We start from the raw sequence: 15,728 nt of genomic DNA on the forward strand, positions 1-15,728 counted from the left end.
GATCAGGGAACAAACACACAAAGGCACTGGCAGGGCAGCACAGGAATGGAGCTTTGTCCTGCCGAGAAGGCAGGTAGACAGTACTAGGTAGACAGAGCAGTGAGGGTGGCCTTCCTACCCCCTCCTCGCTCTGCACACACCTCTGCCCAGGCCCCAGCCTCTCAGCTGGAACCTCACCTTCACCAGCTTCCCCCTCCATCCCATTGGGCACGAGGTCATGCCCCTGCTCGAAGACCCTCTGTGGTTGCTGAGGGAGTGTGAAGCTCCACCCAGCCATGCTTTCAATGCACCCCAAAGCCACCTCCTCATCCTGCCAGGTTAACTTCCCCGAAACTCACCCGTATACACACACACACACACACACACACACTCACTTGCTCACAGACACACACACCGCCGTCAAGCCCCGCCTTCCTTCCTGGTCTGGCAGATGCTCTACTGAACTCACTGTGCACCTTTCACCCTTGTCTGGGCACAAATTATCCTGGGGGGAGGGGGGATCTGCCTGCTGAAAGCCAGTTACCTTCCAGCCCCAGCACCAAACCCCCTGCTTAAGACGTTGCCCAAATTCCAAATGAAATGAGTCCCTCTCTCCCACATTCCTAATTTATGTTAAGGCTACTGTTATGACCAGGCCCCCTCCCTACATTTCACTACTTGGGGGGTGGAGGTTTCACATTTATTCAACCCCACCCACAACACTGGGCCCATACCTTCAGGAAAAGTTTGTTCATGGGACAGGTGAGATTTAGATGAAACCTCGGGATGGAGTGGGTAAGATGGGTGGAGAGTGGTCAGTTCTCAGGCAGACAAAGCTCCACCCCTCAGACTTCCCTGGTGGCACAGTGGTTAAGAATCCGCCTGCCAATGCAGGGGACACGAGTCCCAGCCCTGGTCCGGGAAGATCTCACATGCCGCGGAGCAACTAAGCCTGTGCACCACAGCTACTGAGCCTGCGCTCTAGAGCCCACGAGCCACAACTACTGAAGCCTGCACTCCTAGAGCCCGTGCTCTGCAACAAGAGAAGCCACCGCAATGAGAAGCCTGCGCACCACAATGAAGAGCAGCCCCCCGCTCGCTGCAACTAGAAAAAGCCCATGCTCAGCAATTAAGACCCAAAGCAGCCAAAAATTAAAAATAAATAAATAAATTTATTTTTTAAAAAAAGCTCCACCCCTCAGAGGCAGAGTGAAAAGCTACAAAGCCTCTCAGGGCCTCAGTTTCCCCATCTGTAAAATGGAGATAATACAGTGACTGCCCTGACCATTTCCATAAGTATCAAATGAGAATATGTAGGTAACTAAATGTCCATCGACAGATGAATGGATAAAGATGTGGCACATATATACAATGGAATATTACTCAGCCATAAAAAGGAACGAAATTTGAGTTATTTGTAGTGAGGTGGATGGACGTAGAGTCTGTCATACAGAGGGAAGTAAGTCAGAAGGAGAAAACAAATACTGTATGCTAACACATATATATGGAATCTGCAAAAATGGTACTGATGAACCTAGTGGCAGGGCAGGAATAAAGACGCAGACGTTGAGAATGGATTTGAGGACACAGGGAGGAAGGGGAGGCTGGGACGCAGTGAGAGGGTAGCATTGACATACATACACTACCAAATGTAAAATGGATGGCCGGTGGGAAGCAGCTGCATAGCACGGGGAGATCAGCTCGGTGCTGTGTGACCACCTAGAGGGGTGAGATGGGGGGGTGGGATAGGGAGGGTGGGAGGGAGGCTCAAGAGGGAGGGGATATGCGGATACGTGTGTGCATATGGCTGATTCACTTTGTTGTGCTGGCAGAAACTAATACAACATTGTGAAGCAATTATACTCCACTGTGAAGCAATTATACTCCAGTATAAAAAAAAATAATACACTCAAAAAAAAAAAAAAAAGAATATGTAGGTAAAACACATCCTACAAAGGGAAGCAGTTGTTATAACTATTTTTATGGTGGTTGTTATTATTGTTACTGAGACAGAAGAACAGGTTTTATCTACAAAGAATTGTCATCCTTACAGCTGGCCGTGACAAATGATCTTTTTACCAAACAATAAAATATTTCACCAAATGTTGGACACGCTATAGTATACATCATACTCATTTTCTTACGCAACTAGCTGGCTGAGCTGCTCCCAATACCAGGACAGAAGAGTCTTTACCAGTTCTCTTAGTCTCAGTGGTTGTTTTTTTTTTAACATACAATTTTACACATAGTAGGGTTAAGTACATACCTATAAAAACCCACTTACAGGGTTGTGAATTAAAGAATATTTTCCAGTGGCAAAAAGGCAACAAAAAAATAAAAAAGTCAAATGCCAATAACTAAAAACTTGGCCTGTAAGAAAATGCTGATTCCTTGGCCTGATGTGTGAGCACCACAGTGACCCACAGGATTGCCCGACCCACGAGGCATCATGGGTATCCGCTCATCCCTTTGGGAACCCTCTTCTCCACAGAGGTAGTGTTCAAAATGTTCAAAATGATGTAGGGGTGCACTGAGGGCACAGAAGCCGCCCTAACCTTTATCAAAGAAAATACCCAAAGGGAGAAACATCTGTGATCACACATACCAAAGTCTATAGGGTTCTGGGACCTCCAATAGTGCCATTTCTCGGGTGTGGGGGAATTTAGAGGGCTAATCCATCCCCAAAACTTCAGAGTCCTTGTTAAGCAGTCTCCTAAAGAGGGCCTCACTGTCAAGTTTTTTTCTTGTTTAATCTTCCCCCTTTAAAAACAGCCTGAAAGAAGATAGTTTTCTTTCTCCGCTGGAAATGTAAAGTTGAAAAGCCCATCCTATGTGGGTTAAGAAAAGGCAATCTTCTACGGATCAACAGGGATGCTTGTTACTGTCACGAGTAAATCAGAGAACCCCTTCCCACACTCTCTCACAGCAGAAGTGAAGAGGCATCAGGAACCCTGGGGAGGAGTGGGGGCCTGGCCATCAGGATGCTGGCCCAGGGATGAGGGGGGTGACCTGACTTTCGTCACCAGTAGAGTACGTACATGCCTGCTTCTTCACCCAAGACATAAAATACAAAATGTTCCCACCAATCGACTACCAACAAGAGCAGCTAGAGACTGCGCTCCTGGCTGCTATTCAGAGCATACAGCAATCAACAGGTGACCATCACCTGCCTGCTTCAGATGCTGGGACACAGCAGGGATAGAGCTGCTCCTGCTCTCCCAGGAGCCCACAACGTGGCATCCACAGGAGTTTTAGATCTGTGGGCCAACCCAGACACCCCACCTCCCCAGGAGGTCTGACACCTGGCATTTTACCTCTCTCCCTTTTCAGTTTCCTTGTTCAGAAATAAGCACGAGTATGATGACAATGACACCTCCCCGACAGGGAGTCAGTGGTGAATGGGCACAAAGTAGGTATCCAACCACACTCCCTTACTTCCATGTAAGACCTGTGCCCAAAATCTCTCTGCAACACCACTCTGGGACATCCCGGGTGACCAGAGTCTGGGAACGGGGGCTTTGACTGGGCAGAGTGGTTAGGAGGGGCAAACTATAAAGATGGGGGTGGAAGGGCGAGCAGCCAGACTGAAAGGCTGCACACCTCTGCTTCCTCCGGTCCTACTGGAACAGAGGAGGGAAAAGAAAAAGGGAGATGCAGGTCTTCTCTTCCTCCTCTCCTATGTCCAGCCTGGTGGAGGCAATTCATTCCACTTCTGCGGGCTGCCACCGGACCTCCACGAGGATGTCCGCCACAGGGTGTCCAGATTATCCGTGCCTGGGAGCCCGGCTCCAGTTCAGCCATCTGAAGGGCAGGTGTTCAGTTTTATTTATCTTGGTTCTGAGCCAGCACAAAGTAGGTGCTCAGTAAATGTAACATGGGCGGGGGGGTCCCCAGGAGATGGGCTGTGTCTCAATGTGGGGTCTGGCCCAGCCCGGAGGGCCTGCTGCAAAGGTGATGAAGGTCTGGTCTCAACTGACACAGCCACCACCTGGTGCCACCCACCTGGCTCCCACAAAGGCTTGTCTTGTCCTGCTGGCTGCCCACACCACACCTGCTTCTTCCTCCTGCTTCCTGCCCCCACTCAGAGGATCCCTGTCCAGGTAGCCAATCCACATATTCCTTTGATCATCAGCCATTCTGCTCTTCCAGAAACCTCACGCCAGGTTGCTCTGTACCACTTCAGGACTGCAGCACAGCAAATGTCTCTGAGCTAGTACCCAGCTCTGGGCATTCCCTGTATAAGCAGTCAGACAATCTAAACATGTCACTTCACTCCTCAAGAACTGCCAGAGCTCCTAACTGCCTCTCATAATGCGGACCTGCCCTACCCGTCAGCCTTTAGTTCAACAGATGACTCCTAGCACCTAGGGTACAAGGTCAAATTAAAACCTGCACAGCCCCTGCCTTTGTTGACACGGTCTCGGCAGTGGGGGAGAAAGACCATCAATCAAATACTCCCACCAACAGAAAATTACAAACTGGTATGTGGAAAAGTACAGGGTATCCCCAAAGGCAGTAACAGAAAAGCTGGGCCAGGCTGTCAGGGAAATGATGTGCCAGCTGAGATATGAAGAGGAGTAGGGATTAACCGGAGATGAAGTGGGGGAAAGAACAATCCAGAGAGGCCATGAATACCATGTGCAAAGGCCCTGAGGCAAGAGAGAATATGCAAGCAACTGAAAGAAGGGCCTAGGGGCTGCAGGGCAGAGGAACAGGTCTGGGAGGTGCAGGATACAGGGGTGCAGTGTGCTGGGTGGGGCAGAGGCCTGATCCAGTCCATAGACAATGACAGCCAGGCACCCCCTGTCCCTGCTTTCAGCGAGTATGTACAAAAGGAGGAGAACCGACTCTCTGTCAGCCAGTCCAGAACACAGTCAGTAAATCGATTCTGCTATCAAGAACTGCAACAATCCCACTCAGCAGGCAGAGCCGGGCGGGCGGCAATCTGAGGAGACGGCTGGCTGTCTGCGGTCACCTGTAACCTCTACTTCCCCCTCCATCAGCCTGTAGCAGTAAGACTGCTGTGGCAGGCAAAGCACTCCACGCAGGAGCAGCCTTTGGGCCACAGAGCGGCAGATCTCCTTTCCTCCCCCACGTCTGCGTCAGCCACTCTCTGGACAAGCAGACACCCTGTCAGGCCCCTTTGTCTCAGGCCAATTTGTAGGCCAGGCACAGACTCCTGTGTCCCATTTTACCATGCCACCTTCTTCCCTTCAACCCTAAGTCACCCTAGTTAAAAGAGGGACATGTACCCCAAACTCCCATCCCCGGCCTCACGTTCAGCCCTTTGAGCTGGAGTTCCAGTTTCTTGGCTTTCTCTCATTCTGCTCTGCCTCTGTCAGAAATGTCATGCCTCGGGCTTCCCTGGTGGCGCAGTGGTTGAGAATCCGCCTGCCGATGCAGGAGACACGGGTTCGTGCCCCGGTCCGGGAAGATCCCACATGCCGCGGAGCAACTAAGCCCGTGAGCCATGGCCGCTAGGCCTGCGCGTCCGGAGCCTGTGCTCCGCAACGGGAGAGGCCACAACAGTGAGAGGCCCGCATACCACAAAAAAAAAAAAAAAAAAAAAAAAAAAAAAGAAATGTCATGCCTCCCTCCCTTCCCAGGATCTCCACGGCCCAGTCCAAATGCCCCTTCTCCTCCAGGCAGCCGTCTCCAACACACCCAAGTGCAAGCAAGTCACCCGGCCCTCCTCCAGCTGGGACCTGAGCCTCCGCAGCCTGAGCAGAGCGCACTCTCCCTGGGGGCCGGGCATGGCCCACTCTTTCCTCCATCAGCCTCTGGAAGCACTGAGTACCAACTGCAGCAGGGAAGCCTGCTGATCCCTCATAAAGCAGGTCTTTCCATCTCCCCCTCCACCTTCAAAAACAATAAAATAAAAATGTAAACAAGTGATCTTCTCTCCACCAGACTCCATAGAACCTAATGATGAAGTAGCAGGACCACTGTTTAAAAAAAAATGAGACCTCACACTACCATAACGTTTGGCAGCTTTAAAAAAAAAAAAAAAAAACTTCCAAGACAGGAAACTGCAGTGCAATGCAGAGCCCAGGACAGGGGTCAGAAGAGCTGTGTCAGCGTGAGCTTGCTGGGTGCCACCTTTGGCAAATGACATAAGGTCTCTGGGCCTCAGTTTACCCCTTTATATAAAGCAAGGATGACTGACCAGGGTGACTGGGAGGATAATCTGAGCCATCCAAATGCCTTTCCTACTCAGTCCTTGGAGACTGTGTGGACTCCAGGCCTTCCCAGACCTCCGTATCTGACTGTGCCCTCCTCGGCTTTACACTTCTCACAGCGCAGATGGCATCACTATACTGTGTACGTGTTTGTTCATTTCTGTACGTCTGCGCCCTCTCCTTAGAACCTCAGCTCCCTGTGGCAGGATGGTCTTCAGGTTTGCTGGTACATCCTGCTGCCCAGAAATCACCAGCCAAGAGAAGATGCCCAGTAAATGTTTGAACAAACAGCGTGCTACACAAATGAAGGCACTTTGCACACATGTCTATCACCCTGAGGGATTCTGACACTCCACTGTTGTTTGAGACAGATAAAACAGGTATAGGGTATTATTCCCAATTTGGAATTGGGAAACTGAGGTGCAGAAAGTACTGCATAACTGAGGTCACTGAAAGAATATCTGGGAACCCTAACATTGAAAAACAGGCACCCTGAAGGGGCCTCAAATGATAATGGGGCTCGGAGAGCACCGTCCCGAGGAAGAGTATCGAGTAGCTTTCCGAGTGAGTGCTGGCTACTCAGTTCAGGTCGAAGTGGACAGCACCCCTGGAGTGGGGCTGATGAGGTGCCTCTCACCACCTGTGGCCGGGGCTGTCGGCACAGCCTGAGGCATCAGAGAGTGGACACTCTGTCCAACACATCTGATCAAAGACAGTCACTTGCTTCCCCCATCAACTGATCAGGATAAAGAACCAGGCAGGGGAAAGTTGTTTTAAAGCTCAAAGTTGGGGAGAAGGGGCAAAACTTACATGTTCGTGCTTTACCGGGAGCCCCATGTAGTCAACAAAAACCAGGTTGAGGCAGGTCAGTAAGACAGAGACAGCCAGGGAACTCTGGATCTTACAGGATGAGCCAAATTTACTCTATAACCTGGCTCTCACAACATTGTAAAGCAACTATACTCCAATAAAAATTAATTTTAAAAAATAAGTAAATAAAACCTGGCTCTCTACCCCCCGCCAATTTATACTGCATTAACATTCTAGTAAGACACAGAAACTAGCAATTATTTTGGAGGAAAAAAAAAAACAAGGGACAAAAGGACAAACAAGTGTCCCAAGCACTGAGTCTTCATTCCAGACACATTTGCCTGGTGCTGCTGTGGGCCAGCAGGCTGCCTAGGAGAGCGGAAAGAGCAGGGCTCTGCAGGCAGACAGATGTGGGTTCAACCCCAACTTTGTACCCACCAGCTATGAGACTTCAGCAAGTTACTTAATTTCTCTGGGTCTCAGTTTCCCATTTGAAAAATGGGAATAAAACACTCTTAAAACAGTGGTACCCATTAAAAAGAAGCATATTACTAAGTGGGGAGGAAGGAAGAAGGAACTCCTTGGGCACCGGGCAGACTCTCATTGTCACTGAGCCTGACGCTCTCCTCCCATTACCATTGTTCCCTGGGTCTGGTGGCCACGCAAGGGACCCACAGAAGGTACAGGAGGGAAAACTCCCGTTCAGATGGGGCTGAAGGAAGACGGCACCAAAGAGGCCTCTGGGGCAGGCAGGATGCAGCAGGAGGTCACAGCATGAGGTTCTAGCCATTGGGGGTTGGGGAGGGTTGGGAGGCGGTGTTAGAGTGCTCTGCACCAGAGGCAGGAACATAACAGAAAGAAAGGATGCAAGCAGGAGAGGCTGAAATTTGCGAGAAGAGAGACAGTAAAGGCTGAGGGCAGGCGACAGTGACGGACAAGTGATGCAGGGCTCTCGAGGAGGACCAGTCCCAAGGACAGGTCACTGGAGTTAAGGACCACCATGTGCTCTTGTAGGTTACTGGGGCAAGGTCGCCAGTAACCTACAAGAGCACAAGGGGGTACAAAGGGGGTAAGGGACACAGGTGCATTTCCAGGGTGGGCCGCAATTACAGAGGAGATGTGAAGGGGGGCACTGGGAGAAACATAAATCAATGAGACATTGATGGAGGAAAAAAATCACTTCTAGAGGGAGAACTACCTACTCTTCAAATTAACAAGATTTATATTCAGGGTCAGAGGAGACTACATGGGGAGAGGACATCACAGATATGGCAGAGTAGGGAGCAGACCAGGAAAGATGCTGATGGGAAAGAAGCAGACAGAGCTGAGGCAGAGGACAAACACCCCACCCTCCACAATCCCACTGGCTACCCACTTCACTCGCCCTCAGCTGGCCATCCACGTTCCAAGTGTGTCCTATACCTCAATCCAACCAGACCACGGCCTCCTGCTCCAGGGGGCTCCCCTAGTGACCCCAACCAGAAATTATACTGGAATTATATGAATGCTTCCCCTGTAATAACTGTGAACTCATGTTAGACTGAACTGAACTCGTGTTAGCCTCAGCTAGACTGGAAGTGCCTGATAGGTCTGTGCCTCACACCTGGTCGACAGGAACATGTGGCACAGTGCTTCACTTAACAGGTGTAAATGTTGACATAATTACACAAGGAAGAAAGCCTGGCCATGCCATCATTCAACAAAGGAAAAGGAAAAAGCACACCAGTCAATGACCTGAACTTTTCAGACACCAGGGGATTCAGGCTGTTGAGCTCCTCGTTTGAATATGCTCCCATCCGCAAGGGCCCAGACCCCAAGCCACATGGAGGGAAGAAAAGTCACCTGTGAAGGGTGCTGGGTGGTGCAACTCGCTGGTCCCTGCTTCATGGGTTTACCTGACACTCCCTGGGTGCTGAGCACAGAGTCAGGAGCACTGAGCAAGAGATCTGTGTCTGGTCTAATGGGGCCACAGACAGCAAAGAGACCCACAGACATCTGTGGACCGTGACTGGTGTTGACGGGTGGTGTGGCGGAGGCACAGTGCTATGGGAAGGGGACTTACAACAGGTAACCAGCAAAGGCCTCTGGGGAGAATGACATTTGAGCTGCCACTTGAAAGGAGCCAGGCACTGGCACCACCAAGGTAAGAAATAGGGATGAGCACTTCAGGAAGGAGGAACAGCCCGTGGGACATCATAAGGACAGACAGAGCTTAAACTACGAGCAGAACAGAAAAGCCACAAGTATGGCTGCAGTGTGGGTGCCAGGGTGAGAAAGAAGCAGGGGAGGCTGGCAGGCACCTGACCAGCAGGGATTCCTGGGGAGGGATTGGGATTTTATTCTAAAAAGTGCTAAGCAGATGAATCACATGACCTGATTCCGGTTTTCACACCTTACTTCACAGCAGCAAACTACTGCCTTCCTCTAAAGCTAATCCTTCATCAGTAACGTAAGAAGTAAGAATCCCCTCTCTTCGTTGTGTGGATAAGCACATGGAAAGCACTTAATAAGCTCTAAAGCACTCAATTAACCTTAGCTATTGTCATCAAAGTTCAAATTAAGGGCTTCCCTGGTAGCGCAGTGGTTAAGAATCTGCCTGCCAATGCAGGAGACACGGGTTCAAGCACTGGTCCAGGACGATCCCACATGCCGCGGAGCAACTAAGCCCGTGCCACAACTACTGAGCCTGAGCTCTAGAGCTTGCGTATCACAGCTAGTCGCGCGCCTAGAGCCCGTGCACCACAACGAAAAGCCCGCGCACTGCAGCAAAGAGTAGCCCCCGCTCGCGACAACTAGAGAAAGCCCACACGCAGCAACGAAGACCAAACGCAGCCTAAAATAAAATAAATTTAAAAAAATTTTTTTTAAAGTTCAAATTAAAGCAGGTGCCGAAACTGGATAGGAAGCTTTAAAAACCAGGGCGCTTCCTCATTAAATGAGCCTAAGCCTGTTTCACACCACCCCACACCATACCCTAAAAGGTAGCAACTGGCTATCAATAATAATACCCAACATCTGTAGGGCACTTAATAGTTTACAGAGCACTTTCATATGTGTTAATTAATAACCACCGGTCTCTAATGCTTTTAATTTAGTGACAGTGTTACAAATTGACTAGTTCTGGCAATATTTAGCAAGTATGCACTGTCTCTCTCCTTGGATCGGCTAACCAGTCATGTCAACCTGCCTAACAGCTCTCCTGGGGTTTGGCATTCTCACAGCTGTAATCTCTATTTCCAAATGTCCAAATCTGCCAGATAATTAAATAATAGTTAAAATTACAGGATCAATGAGTGAGTCCGATGTGCCAAGCACTGTTCTAAGTGCTTTACATGCTTAATCTTCACCTAATCTCAATACTTTTTTTATATTCCCATTTTCCAAATGAGGTGGCTGAGGCATAGAGAGGCTAAGAGCTTCGTCCAAGGACAGTCAGAGAAGTAAGCCTTGGAGCCCAGATCTGAACACAAGATGATGTTACCCTGTGTTCTCACTCTCAATCCCAATGCTGTGCTAGATAATTCTGGCAAAGTGCGTATAATACGGTGCTTGGTACAACACAGATATTCAGCAAATAAAGGCAGCTGTTATTAGCAGGACATAGGTAGTTTCTAGTTCCCACGAGTGTCACCTCCAGGAGAGCAGCGACCTTGTTGATCTGGGTGACTGCTGCGCTCCCAACACCTGGCCCAACGCACGTCTGACGGATGGATAAATGAATGAACGTCCCTCCCAGAAGGCAGGGTTGCCTGCGCATGGCTCTTTTTCGCACGTCTGTGTCGCGCCGCTGATACTGTCCCTTAGTAAGAGCATCTGGCTGATCTGAGGGCACCGCAAGGCGCCCGGAGACTTGCGACCCCTCTCCCTTTCACCGCGCAGGGGTGGCGGAAGCAGCTCCGGGTGGAAGAAGAAAAGAGTCCGGGATCGCACTGCTGGCAGGTCCTGGCTCCGGCGGGGCTCTGCCCTCCGCCGCGGCAGGGACACTGCCGCCCCGGCGTTGGGACCCGGCAGGAGACAAAGACCCGCGAGGCTGCCGCACCCGCAGAAATGCTTGCTCCCCTGGGCCACCTCCCCGGGAAGCAGCCCAATGCTACCGTGCATCACCCGGCCTGGAAGCTGCGGAGAAGGCCGGGCCCCGGGTGGAGCAGATACGCGCTGCGGCGCCGCCTACGGGGTCGCCGCCCGCAGAGGGTCGCTCTGGCGCGGGAGGCCCAGGGCCGGACCGGCCTGTCACCTTCAGGACCACACGCCCTCCCTCCGCCGGGGCCCCTCAGCGCGAGCCGCCGCCGCCCAGCTGGGCCTCCTCGCGCTTAGGCCTCCCCGCAGCGTCCACCTAGCGCCCCGCACGGGCGGCGGCGCAGCCCCCGGCCCCCCCCCCACAACCCGCCTGGCCAGCCCGTACCTGCTGGGAGAGGGGGATGAGCGGGGCCGCCATCTTCCCGCGGACTCGGGCTCCGAGCTCCGGGGGAAACGGAGCGGGGCCGCGCGTGCGCACTAGTGCGAGGGGCGGTGCGCGCGCAGCCCGGCGGGGGCGGGGCCGAAGCAAGGCCGCGCAAGCTCAGCGGAGCCTGAAGGGCAGGGGGTTGAGGGCGGGGCCGCGCGCGCCTAGCCCCAGCCGGAGTGGGCGGGGCCCGGGACCTTTGCAGAGTGCCTCACGCGCTCCTTCACCACCTCATTCCCAATTCCTCGGCTCTTCTGCCAAGGTTCATTACCCCTCCAGGTCCTAGCCGATGATGGGCCCTCTTCTAGGGATGCTGTTCCCATTGCCGTGCTCCTGGCAAAAGCACTATGAAGAGGCCGTCGCCCACCTGGCAGAGGGTCGGGACCCTCACCCTGCCCAACAAGGCGCCCTGTTCCTAGGATAGCTGTGTGTGTGTGTGTGTGTGTGTGTGTGTGTGTGTGTCCACTTTCTTGCTGTGTGATCTTGGCAAGTCATTTAAGCAGCCTCTCTGCGCCCCCAATCCCCTCTTCTGAAAAGAGGGAATGGTAATATGTGTTTGCTATTGTTCCACCTCTGCCTCACGCTGCGCCCTGCACAGGGCAGGCACCTGGTGTTTGCTGGAGGACGATTATGGAGGCACATTTATTTGTTTAGACATGTTTTGACTTCCTTTTACTATAGACACCCACTCATCTGTGGCCGGTTTCCACTAAAAGGATGAGGAAGGAAGGTTCTGCTGAGTAGCTGACCACGGTGGCACAAGGTTTCTTCACCACGGGTCAGCTTCCCCTTACTTGGTCTCCTGTGATAGTGGCACTTCTCAGGCAGACAAGCTGGAAGGCTGTGCGATCTTGGGGTAGTGAGGGCACAGCTTCCTGTCCACCTCCTCCCCTCTGGAGTCTCACAGCTGCTTGCTCCAGTGTCTTCAGTTACTTGACATACCTCGTGCCCTTCAAATGAGCAGAGTGTGCTTTCTGATTCATTCAACAACCATTCACCATCAAATGCTCATTGAATACAGGTGCTCCATTTGTGAGCCAGGCAGACACACACTCTACACAAACAGGTCTCACCCTGGAGCTACCCAGACTTGTTAAGTAGACTAGGTTTCCAGATTCTGGTTTACAGATCTGGGTGGGGCCTGAGATTTTGGCATTTCTAACAAATCCCCAGGAGGTGCTGAGGCTGCTGGTCCCCAGGCCCCTCCATTGTGAGAACCACAGGTCTAGAGGAAAGAAACAGACATGAAAAAAATCACATGAGGAGGGACTTTCCTGGTGGTACAGTGGTTAAGAATCCTCCTGCCAATGCAGGGGACATGGGTTCAAGCCCTGGTCTGGGAAAGATCCCACATGCCATGGAGCAACTAAGCCGTGTGCCACAACTACTGAGCCTGCGTGCCACAACTACTGAAGCCCGCGTGCCTAGAGCCCATGCTCCACAGCAAGAGAAGCCACTGCAGTGAGTAGCTGGCACACCGCAACGAAGAGTAACCCCCACTCGCCACAACTAGAGAAAGCCTACACGCAGCAACGAAGACCCAATGCAGCCAAAAAAATAATTAATTAATTGATTTTTAAAAATCACATGAGGAAGTAGATAACCAGTGACAAGTGCTACAGAGTAGTCCAATGGTGTGACACTTGAAGGTTGAGCCTGACTGCAGTGACGGTGGGGCCTCAGAACCATCACAAGCAGAAGGGGCTGAGTAGCGAAGAGGCACTTTGAGACTGAGGCTCTGGAACTCAGACAGCAAGACAGAGGGTCTTGAAATGAGGCTGGATTACATATGGTCTGATTGGAGAGCCCTGTGTGAAGAGCAATAAAATAAGACCACATGTGATCCAGCCTCATCTTGACACCACCTTGCTCTCCAAGCTCCAAATTTTCAGCCTCATGGTGCTCCTTCACTCCTCAGTTCCCTGTGCAAAGAGAAATGAGAGGCCACCAGAGGGTGTTTTGGGGTTTTTTTTGCCACACCGTGCGGCATGCAGGATCTTAGTCCCCCAACCAGGGACTGAACCCAGGGCCCCTGCATTGGGAGAGCAGAGTCTTAACCACGGGTCCACCAGGGAAGTCCCTCACCAGAGGGTTTTGAACGTGAACAGCTGCTCTAGAACAGCAGCTCTGGATAAGGTAGGCAAAGTGGATGGAGAGGGGATGGATGGAAGCAAGTGGGACCGCTGGAAAGATGCAGCGGTGGTCCTGGTGGGGGTGATGGAGGCTTTTAGCTGCCTTGGGTGCTTTATTGGTCCATTTTCCTTAAGGAAAAGAGAAGTCATCCTAGATATTTCAAACAGAGGATAATTTGTAAGAGGAGACTGAGTGCAAAAGCATTGGAAAAACAGAGGAGAAATGCAAGGTTGCCTAAGATTAGTAACAGTAGGAAGCTGCTAGCCTCTTTAGGACTAAAAGTCAAAAGGGAAAGGGTGTTACCCCGAACCCACAACCACTGGGCCCTGAGCAGGAACCCAGATACCGGTCCTCACCAGCCACCACTGTTTCTGCCATTGTTACTAAAGTCACCACTATTGTCCCCACTGCCTAAGGTGCCGGCAGGAGCCTGGAAAAAACGGCTTCTCCTCTTCGCCCGTCTTCTGATGTCCTTCTCACAGAACGTGATGGGGCACTAAGGGGTAAGCTTGTCTGGGAAAATTGTGCAGGCTTCCAGCCTCGCTGTCAAGAGTCTACAGGGGCAACAAAAACCACAGAGACTATCCTGTCTTGACTGGAACCAGAGGCTCAATGGTGAGAGTCTCACCTGGCCAGCAGCAGTGACCTGGAACTCCCTCTACTACTGTGCCCGCCACCCTGGGCAGTAATCAGCCATCCTGGGGCCTCTCTCACCAGAGCCTAAAGCTGCACCATCCAACACAGTGGCCTCTCACCACATATGACAATGTAAGTTTAAATTTAAATCAATTACAATTCTGTAAGGGAGGATCTGTTCCATGCCCCTTTCCAAGCTTCTGGTAGCCTCCAGTGTTTCTTGGCTTGAAGATGGTGTCACCCTGGATCTTTACATGGTCTTCCCTCTGTACATGTCTGTCTCTGTGTCCAAATTTCCCACTTATAAGGATACCAGTCATATCAGATTAGGACCCACCTTAATGATGTCATTATCACTTGATTATGTCTATAAAGACTTTATTTCTCATTTTGAAATGTATAGAAATATCAAATCACTACGTTGTGGAACAGTAACTAACATAGTGTTGTAGATCAATTATACTTCAAAAAGAAACAAACTCATAGAAAAAGAGATCAGATTTGTCGTTACCAGAGGCAGGAGGTGGAAGTGGGGGGAATTGGATGAAGGCAGTCAAAAGGTACAAACTTCCAGTTATAAGATAAATAAGTACTAGGGTTATAACGTACAACATGATAAATATAATTAAGACTGCTGTATGTTATAATGAAAATTGTTGGGAGTAAATCCTAAGAGTTCTCAGTACAAGGAAAACATATATTCTTTCTATGTCTTTAATTTTGTATCTATATGAGATGATGGATGTTCGCAAAACTTATTGTGGTCATCAGTTCATGATGTATGTAAGTCAAATCATTATGCTGTACACCTCAAACTTATATAGTGCTGTATGTCAATTATATATCAATAAAACTGGAAGAAAAAATAATAAATGTTACAATACAATAAGATTAAAAATTCGTTCTGGGCTTCCCTGGTGGCGCGGTGGTTGAGAGTCCGCCTGCCGATGCAGGGGACGCGGGTTCGTGCCCCGGTCTGGGAAGATCCCTCATGCCGCGGAGCGGCTGGGTCCGTGAGCCATGGCCGCTGAGCCTGTGCGTCCGGAGCCTGTGCTCTGCAATGGGAGAGGCCCCAACAGTGAGAGGCCCGTGTACCAAAAAAAAAAAAAAAAAAAAACACAAAAATTCGTTCCTCCATAGAAGGCACAACAACAAGAGTGAACCCTAATGCACAGTACAGACTCTGGGTGATAATGATGTGTCCGTGTGACACATCAATCAATTGTGACAAACATACCACCATGGTGTGGGATGTCATTGGTAAGGGAGGGTGTGAGGTTGTGAGGACAGACAGTATATGGGAACTCTCTCTACTTTCTGCTCAGTTTTGCTGGGAATCTAAAACTGCTCTAGAAAATGAAGTTTATTAATTAAAAATAAAATTCATTCCTCAGTCCCACCAGCCACATTTCAAGGCCTCACATGTCGCCAGTGGCTACTGTATTGCCAGCGCAGATGAGGAAAGTTCTCCAGGACAGCGCTGCTGCGGAAGATGAGTTCTGCAGGGTCTGAGCTGGTCTGACCCATTTTGTACAATTGTTTCCAGCATT

The 15,728-nt window shown here is 50.8% G+C and overlaps 1 protein-coding gene across 39 annotated transcripts in view; it reads right to left on the minus strand.

Moving 5' to 3' along the window:
• Positions 1-11,512, minus strand: part of EPS15L1 (epidermal growth factor receptor pathway substrate 15 like 1) — a 101,621-nt gene extending 90,109 nt beyond the window's left edge. For 15 of the 39 annotated variants that reach the window (XR_010840409.1, XM_067032395.1, XM_067032397.1 and 12 more), the window contains exon 1: positions 11,371-11,512. Coding sequence is in view for 29 of the 39 variants with exons in the window: in XM_067032395.1 (XP_066888496.1) it covers positions 11,371-11,403 (33 nt within the window). In the remaining 10 variants the exon portion in view is untranslated. The remainder of the gene's footprint in view (positions 1-11,370) is intronic. The other 24 variants (XM_067032376.1, XM_067032394.1, XM_067032373.1 and 21 more) reach the window with 6 other exon arrangements.
• Positions 11,513-15,728: the final 4,216 nt, after the last annotated feature.

The sequence above is a fragment of the Kogia breviceps genome, chromosome 4 (assembly GCF_026419965.1).
Source record: "Kogia breviceps isolate mKogBre1 chromosome 4, mKogBre1 haplotype 1, whole genome shotgun sequence".
In the NCBI taxonomy this organism is placed as follows: Eukaryota; Metazoa; Chordata; class Mammalia; order Artiodactyla; family Physeteridae; genus Kogia; species Kogia breviceps.